The sequence below is a fragment of the Necator americanus genome, chromosome III (genome assembly GCF_031761385.1).
Source record: "Necator americanus strain Aroian chromosome III, whole genome shotgun sequence".
NCBI lineage: Eukaryota > Metazoa > Nematoda > Chromadorea > Rhabditida > Ancylostomatidae > Necator > Necator americanus.
The window spans coordinates 748,670-757,629 of NC_087373.1; the positions used below are offsets into that span (position 1 = coordinate 748,670).

Sequence of the window (8,960 nt, forward strand, 5' to 3'; positions counted from 1 at the left end):
GAGCGCAACACATCCTTACAATTACTCAAAGGTTTCAAATTCATCAGCAAATGTATTCTTATTCGAAATTAATTCCATTTGAATCGTTATTTTTCCCCAAGCCAGATGAAGCGCAGTGGCAGAGGTTCCCACATGATGATGGTTCGCACAGATGATGGTTCGAAATCGCTACAGGCCAGCCAAGCATTCCATCGCCCTAAATTCGATAAAGAATAAAGTACACGGTGTTAATCAAATTCAAGTCAGTGTCTTATCCCCCCAGACAAGTCTTGTACCAATTTATCGACTCCAGAGGGATGAGAAGCTTAGTTTGCACTAGGACAACACGAACCTCCGAACCTTCGTTCGTAAATGGACTCTCCCTGATGACTGTGATCAGTATGCAGTCAGCATTCATAGTCGATAAATTGAAAGAAAACTTCTTTGGGACGATTAAAACACTGAAATATTGATATAGTCGGGTCAAAACGACATGAAGCACGGTGCATTTGCGTACGCGCTCGAAACGGCGCGGTGGAGGCAGCAGTCGGAACCGCGGTGGGACCACTGCAAACCCCTGTGATGGGTGGTTCCAGCAAGGGATCCAATACGCTCCACCGCACCGCGTCGAGAGAACCCGCATCCGCAATTGCACCGTGCTTCATGTCGTTCTGACCCTACTATACCTCATCTACCCATACAAATTACCTTGTGAATAGATAAAACCTCAGAATTTTTTAATTGAAGTGGAAGCTTGTTTTCATTTGGTCATTTCGCAAGCTACAGTTTAGAACTCGATGGATGAAGAAATCTGACAGTGTGACAATCTGACCTTATTAATTTGATATCGGTTCGCATCAAAAACACGGATATGCTAATGTGAGTTCCGTGTAATGTTGACAACAACGCGGCATCGAACCGTACTGCATTCTTTCGAAAACATCTCAAATTACTAAAGAAAGGCATACGAATTGTTGTGCATTAACCATTCGAAAAAGTCGAAAACCCATTCGGACGAATCGCAGCCGGGGAGGGGCGCAATGGTTGCGCCTTACAACAGAACCCGTCGTAAGAAACAGCGCTCCGAGGTCGTACATTTACACTGATCCAGGGAAGGATGAATTTACTCAGCCTCCTCCCCACAATCTACAACCCCGTATAGCCATTACCCGGCTGAAACCCGTACCACCCCAGATTCGTAGGGTGATGCCTTTAATCACAAACTTCTCACCATATCTTCTCTCCGAAATTCAAAGCTCATATTAACGACAAATAAAAAGTTTTATTGAGATCTTAAAGAAGCTCAGACTCGCAAAATGAGACTTAGAGTCGAGTCTTATGGAACAAAAAAAGGAAAAAGAACAGGCGACTTATGGGAACAAAAAAGTGTTTCCACGGCTTTTTCCTCCATTCGATAACTTTTAATTTATCATAGGATTCTGATCATTACATGGTTCATTACAATTTCTGAATAAATACATTTGAGACTGAGATTATGGAGATCATTGCAACTCCAATTGAGGTCGAATAAGTTTTGCCTTCACATCGTTTGTAGCAGCGTAGCCAGTACCTGAAAGAGGGAAATAACTAAGCAGTTACAAATAATTCTGAATCTCTCATCTTTAGGGCCTGACGAAATCTTAGTCATTTTAAGAGTGATTGAGTAAAGATTCAATCAGCAGATAAAGAATTGGGGAATTAGGTTGAAGACAGTGTTCGAGATTGGAATCTCTCCACCAATAGGTAGGGGTCGAACGTAGTTCACAAGTATCAAGATGAAAACGGGCAACTTCTCAGATAAAGTCTGGAATCTGAGACATCAATCTGTATCAATCGATATCTCAATCGATCTGTATCTTTCGTTAACCTGTTGTTGGAAACTTCTTTAAAGGCAGCGCTGATGAAAATTTCCATCATTTTGTGGACGCAGTTAGTCATTTTGTTGGACGTGTTTCCGTTGATCCTGCTCTAAGTGTACCTGATTTCAAATTTCGGAATTTTTGAAGAGGAAATGGAACTTTTCAATGCGATATTTGAAAACTATGTTTCAGCTCCTACATACTGATTGAAAGAACACAACTTGAAACATTTGGAGAATGTTTCAAATTGTAATCTCTCAACCAGTAGGTTTTAGATTGGTTATCTATGGACTAATCTACCACGCTGTGTTTTTAGAGCTTTGAAAAAGATTTGATTTGTGTTTATAGATCTTTTTCAAAGCTCTACAAACCTATCGTGGTAGGTCAATCCAAGGATAGAAATTTTCACTGAAAGTACCATTCTTCGAATCAAATATATGTTTTGGACGCGATGGTCATCAAGAAAAGAAGATTCATGAAGTTTACAAACTGTCTGAATGCAAAACACGAAACAGCTTTTTCCAATTATTCTGTTCTCAATTTATGCGGCTTATTTGGCAAAATGAAAGGTGAATTGAAATAGTAAGGAAGGAACAAGAGAATTTCTCCTGGTAACTACTTGATACTTCCTGTAGTAGCAGCTTCTTCATCAAAAATTTTAAATATACCCACCTCCTCTCTGTAGCTCAATTATGTCATCCTCTGTCAGTGACTCTCCGTTGACTGGATCCGTCCAATCCTTCTTAATCAGTTTCTCTACTACATCCCAGGTAACAACACATTTCCTCAAATATCATCTTCTCAGACTCCAAAATAAAATGAAAAGAGAGGTAGAAAGAAAATAAAAACTGACGACTTCTTCAGGTAGGCACAACGCGTTGTATTTGTCAAAGCATCATGAGTAACAGCGCACATATACCGCACCTAGAACAAAGGTTTTTTCTTCACGTCGTGTGAAATGATCACCTTGATGATTGATAGACACACTGCCTTTGACGCAATAGTACTGGTTTTGTCGTCATCCTTCGGTATTGGTGTGAATTTGACTTCCATGAGATCTTTAAGCTTTAGTGGCTTTCCGGACAGTGGACACAACACTTTCTGGGACTAAACAACAAAATGTAAGTAGATTGTTGAAGAGTGAAGTAGGAAAGAAAGCTTACAGGCTTCTCTACTTTGGAGGCACTTGCTGTTGGATTAAGTTCGGGGATCCAGAAACTGGGCAACTCTTTACTCCTGTGAGAAGAATTTGATAATGTCAAGTCTGATTTGTCCTGTTACATATATTATGATCTGCTATCAGCCACCAAAACAATATTTGGCTAAGGGATTACGGATTTATCAGTTCTGATGGATGTATTATTGAAGGAGACATGGCGGAGGTCGTAAAGTGCATGAAATGGTAAGATTTCATAAAGAGCACAGATCTCCTGTCGCATATATATTCTGAAACAAACGTGCAAAATGCAGTTGTCATTTTCTTTGCCCTGGGATTATGATGCGCGTAGCAACACAATAAACGCATAATTTCTCTGCTGGGCACATACATGTATACCTTACCTTCTTCCCCTTTCCCACCGAACGCGTAACCCTAACAGCAAAGATACGTGTAAGTGTCTACGTATCTTTGCCGCTTTGCCCCGGTACTTTCCCAGACCTTTGTCCTCTACTTACCAAATCACCAAAATTCAAAACAGTTGGAAGTCTGGCTACATTAAAGAGTATTACTGCAACATTATTATGTGAGCCTGAAGGTGAGATCCCCACATCGAATTCTTACCACTTTAAAAACAAAAAAGGTACTATGAGTTCGCCAAAAGTAAACTGCTGGTAACAGTTCACTTTTGACGAACTCATAGTACCTTTTTAAGTAGTTTATAAAATAAAACTATGACAAGAAACACAGACAAGAAAAAAAGAAACATATGGTCCAGAAAGAAAAGAAAAGTTACATGCCTCTCTCCTTTCATATTTGAAATATCCCCTTCACTCCCAAGGGCTTTGACTTTCTGAGCCGGCTGAACAACTATTGCGCTGCCTGGTCGTTTCTAGAAACAGCATTTACTAATGTGTATTTAATTGCACTGCTTTGAAAAATTAGACGGAATACTAACCAAAGGGTTAGACGTTGAGTTAGCTTGCCGAGCTTCTTCTAAGTTGATCTTATATCCTGGATGCGCAGGAGTACCCTCCACTTCAGCGAATTTTCTGGCAATTTTCTGCTGATCTGATTTCTGCGACTAAACAGAAGTAAAGTGAACAGCGTGAACAAAAACTAGTTCTAGGAAATGTGCTGTAATTTTTAAAAAACAAAACAGCGGTTACCATTCTCAGCTCCTCCGCTGCGATTTCGTTCTGCTTTTCCCATAGTTTCGTTCGTTTAGCAATATCTTTCTTCTGCGCTAATATATATTCCAAAATTGCTTCGCGGTCAAAAATAAATCCATTTTGTGTAATTACTGGATTCCTGCAATGAGGTTGTAGACAATAATACATTGAACAGCTCAACTGGCATATGATAATCGCTACAGCATTGAAAGGAAAGTGGCTTACTTGCAGGGCTGCAAAGTTAACGAACAGCAATCGAATCCCTTGATAGAGTCAGCTCCAAGACGTGCATGCAGCGTACCGTATCCACTAACTTTCGCATCTCTTTGTCGTTCATGATATGAATACACTGATGACGCTGTGCAGTTCTTCCCATGTCGAGTCATTTACAATATGTTCTGATGGAAACAAAGACTTTCCAAGCAACCTTATTTTAAAAACATTTCAATCATGATGTTCAGTAATGACGTTTGGAAACACACATACAAATCTTAAAGAGAAGCTTTCAGATGACAATTGTAAGCTGATAAAAGCAGCGACAAAGACCAAATCAAGGCCAAGAACAAAACCACTATTTCCCAAATAAACCACTGACGATATCATGAAAAAAAGTCAAATAACAGAAAATGTGTATATGAACTGCACGAAATAGCCTAATAATCAAAAAGATATACATCACTGTAAATTGCAAAGACAACTAAATAGGAAGAAATATACTGAAAAGAAGAAACTCCAAGCTGAAAAATCAAAAAAATCGTTACAAGAAGTTTAAAGAATGCTAAAAGGTAGGATGCTAGTTGGGGAGCACTAAACATTGCTCTAACGGTACTGTACTCGAACTTCACTTAGAGCGCAAAAATCGTGCATAGAGCATGAAATCGCTCATAGCTGTCAAATGGCTTTTGCAATTGAGAAAGCGATAGTTCATCAATGGAAGTGAATAGGTGAGTCAGTCAAGTCCCTAAAACTTAAGCGTTAGTCTTATAGGATCTGTGATATGGAAGCTAAAGTTACTAACAGGAAAAAAGAAGATAGAGCTGGAACTATTGATGCTGTATTTTCCAAACTCTACAAACAAGCTACTGAAATTGAATAGCTAATCCATACCATAGGGCACCTTCAATGAAGAAAAAGAACCGAAAAACAGGTGGTCTGAGAAACAGTTTCTCCGCAATCTACATTTGGCGGTTAAGAACGGTTTTTGTGCTCTGGGGAAGATTCTTTGCGTTCTAAGTGCAGTTCGACTACAGTTCGATTAGAGCAGTGTTGAGTGTATCCATGCGCTTGTGTGACTTCATGGCAGACGTGTGCTTGTTATTAGACAACGGTTCCCGGGTGAAATGTAGTTAGGGGGAGGGGCATTCAGTGGCGCTCTTATTTCTCGAAGCAAATAATTAACCAATCGGTACTTTAACGCCTAAGCATTAGTCTTAGAGGACCTATGACATGTAAGCTAAAGCTACTAAGAAAAAAAAAGTAAGTTAGAGCGTCATGAAATAAGGGCACCATTGAGCGCCCCTCTCCCAGCTACATTTCCCCCTGGTTCCCTATGATTCGAAGTTTAGTTTTGAATGTTTAAGACATTTTATTTGAATGTTTAAGACATTTTGAATGCCTAAGAAGTAGAGTCCTTTGTTGATATACCCGAGTTACACAGTGCCAACGAGAATTACGTGATGATGGATGTTACAACTGCTAGTAAATGATATTGTGCACAAAGGAAAAATGTTTCAGATCAAAGTAGAATCATAAAAACACATCAGTCTAAAGCCAGGCATCATAATACAAGCGTACAGTGCCACCACGCTGCGAATGTTCTGCTAAGATTAGGCGTCGAATATGTTGCAACTGTGCAGCTTACACAAATCATGCAAGCACCCACGGCTATGGAATATTTTCTGATTTTGAATATCATTATCATTCCAGTCTTCTGGTAGCTCCTAGCGAGAATCGCTCCTAATTACCATTCCTTCAGCGTGACCTCTTCGAAGCGTTCCTCAGGAAGATGAAAGAGATGTGCCTCGTCTGTAACAGAAACGTGTTCGTGGCTAAATGCACATAGATGTTGAACCAGCTCCGTGTGAATTGAGTGACTGTGCTCGCCTCGTTCATGGGACATTCATGCTATGTGATTATATTGTATTTCCCGACAAATTGATTATTGAACGTCTTCTTTCTTCTTCTACAGCAGCGATAGAGGGGAACGGCGGGAAGTGTTTTGGCGGCTAGGATCCCATGGTAACACTTTCATGCTTTGTGAATGTTTCCATAAAAAGTTGAAACACGAGAAGTTAGAAGGAAAGGCGAACGACGGGGCCAACAGGATTCTGCACCTGCTCATCACACTAACTACCGAAATAGAAGAAGAAAGAGAGATCATGGTTGGAATGTTAAGCATCACATTTCCCTTTCTTCGGACGCACTCTATATCATTTAAAAGGAAAGAGCACTGAGAGAAGAAAAGTACACACCCCACCAGCACCATAAGGCGCACACATGGCTGCTCAACAAATGCTGTGGGCGGTAGCAATTTGTCGTTACAGTTCGACCTGGAACCCGAAAAGTGAAGGATAATAACGATGCATTCTGCGTGCATGAACATTGTTGTCTATGCGATGAGCAGGTAAGGTGTTGAGAACAATCTTTAATGTTTGAAAGTTTAGGCTTGAGTAATTATTTCCAGTTTAACAACCACCGCCGCAGAGAAGAGTGTGGTGCATGTCCATTTGCTTTCGTTTGCTCTTGCCCTATGGGTTTGAAAAGTAGGATTAGCTGTGCGGATGTCAATGGTGCTCTGTTGTACGCAGCAGCTTGTAAATCTAACGTACTTTTTTATCCAGTTTATTAGCCTAACTTTCATATGTCTCCAGGAAGGCGCTCACAACGATATTCAATGTCCTCGATAGTAATTGGAGAGACTGAAAGTGTTCGAGATGGACCTCGCTGTAGCGATGGAAGTAAAGAGGTGATGGAAGTTGCAGCGGAAGTGTATGTAGAGAACGTAGACGTAGATGTGGAGAAGATCCCAAGAAGTTCAACGGATATACAGAACCGGAACAAAGGCCTCTCCAGAGTATCGAGATGGCAATTATAATTGAAATCTACTGTACAGTCTTTAAAAACCAATAATACTTGTTCACGAATTGGCCATACGCGAAAATGTCACCAAAGTGACGACAAGTCCAACAGAAGACAAACACAAATGAGTATGGAGCAAATACTACAATCCTAATATAATTTGAAAGAAATGCGCAAAACGACGGACTCATTGGCAGAAAATGCTGAAGGGGGCGAAAACAAGGTGCGCCTTGCTCGCCATCCAGATGTGCCTTCTTTCGGCTGTCCTCAAGCTCTGACTCCGATACGGAAGTTGTACAAGGTTTGAAATCAAATTTATGTGAGAACTCCCCTTCAAAAAATTTGCTCAGCGCTCACATCTAGGCAAGGAAGAGCAGGCTAAGCGGCGAAAGCCACTGCTGGACATTCCGGAGCGTGCGCAAGACGAGAGGGACGTGTGTGCTGTTTGCCTTCGGATGCAGCAAATCACTGGCAGTACAAGCAATCAGATTTGTCGGATTCAGTGTCCGACATGCGTAGATTGGATGCATACCAAATTATTACCAACGACAGAACAGAGCTGGGCAAAAGAGATGCACAAGGTTTAGAACACGAATGTATATTCTTATTATTTACTAGCGTGATTTGAATGTACATGCAAATGTAATATAATGATACAAATTTCGAATTTGGGTGATGAGAATCACACGTGATGTAACATAGAAATATAAAAAGTAAACATTTGTATTAATATAATGTATAAACCTTGTATAGCTTACGCGTTAGCCTCTCCTCCGGACCATCCAATGGTTCACATGATTATGTACCTGCGACAAGAAAGAATGACAGAAGGCACAATACACGAAAAACTTGAAAAGGGGAAGAAGGTTGAAGTTACAACATTGCAATGTAGTTGGAATCAAAATCATAAAGTATTACTTTGTATGCTGTAGGTACTTGCTCAGTGTGTGTAGGCGCAGAAAAATCTAGAGGTGTGTCAAATCAATCAAATCGGGGTTGTAGTTTGGAGTGTGTGGGTGGTCATCTGTTCATCTCTCCCTAATTCTCGTAAAAAAACGAAGTAGAAGATGCCCGGCGATTTAAGATGTTCAGTCGGATGGTTGCGATTGGGGAGATACGGGCGAAATAAAGGCAGATGCGGGGCTTTTTTTCCAAATGTTACATCGTATACTCTGCTTTTTGTGCTTGCATAAACATAATTACTCTTAAAGGTAGCATACCACGAATCTGACGTGGCATGGCTTTCCCATGGGAAGCTTCTATACAGGGCTGTAGATTGTGGGACACTAGGTGGTTTTCCACAAAGGTTGGAAGTGAATCTCTCAACAGTCTGTGTAAAAAAGACCGGTAGTTGCCGTCTTCTACAACGGCTATCATTTCAACGCACGCCCGCGCCGCATCTTCGAGCGAGCTTTCGAGGATTAATAAGGTCTCCTCATCAGCTTTTTCAAGCTAAACTAATGAGTAGACCGCTGGGGGAGAAGGGGGAGGGGGAAAAGGAACGTGTACATGAAGGCGCGTTCTAACGCACCTCTCGTAGGAATTGAAGCGATTCCCCATCCTGTTCTTACGACGATCACGGAGAGATGAGCGCAACCACGTGGTATCCCGCAATCTACGTCCCCGTATAGAAGCTTCCAATGAGAAATCCACAACACGTCAGATTTATGGCATGCTGCCTTTAAATCCCTTTCGATTTACTGTGTGACATACGAA

General features: G+C 40.9%; 2 protein-coding genes across 3 annotated transcripts; one reads left to right on the plus strand and one right to left on the minus strand.

The window, feature by feature from the left end:
* Positions 1-1,481: 1,481 nt before the first annotated feature.
* Positions 1,482-4,552, minus strand: RB195_008225 (uncharacterized protein; the record flags this gene model as incomplete). 2 transcript variants are annotated; one of them, XM_064194632.1, is made up of 9 exons in its annotated part: positions 1,482-1,549; positions 2,511-2,623; positions 2,692-2,762; positions 2,829-2,945; positions 3,002-3,074; positions 3,795-3,886; positions 3,953-4,078; positions 4,164-4,305; positions 4,392-4,552. In XM_064194632.1, 9 exons carry the CDS (start codon positions 4,550-4,552, stop codon positions 1,482-1,484), a joined length of 963 nt encoding a protein of 320 aa, XP_064045776.1. The 2 variants fall into 2 exon arrangements, with proteins under 2 accessions (XP_064045776.1, XP_064045777.1); XM_064194631.1 differs by having other exon boundaries at positions 2,826-2,945.
* Positions 4,553-7,413: 2,861 nt separating this feature from the next.
* On the plus strand, positions 7,414-7,831 carry RB195_008226 (uncharacterized protein; the record flags this gene model as incomplete). Its single annotated transcript, XM_064194633.1, has 2 exons — positions 7,414-7,545; positions 7,595-7,831. The coding sequence occupies 2 exons, from the start codon at positions 7,414-7,416 to the stop codon at positions 7,829-7,831; spliced, it is 369 nt and encodes a 122-aa protein (XP_064045778.1).
* Positions 7,832-8,960: the final 1,129 nt, after the last annotated feature.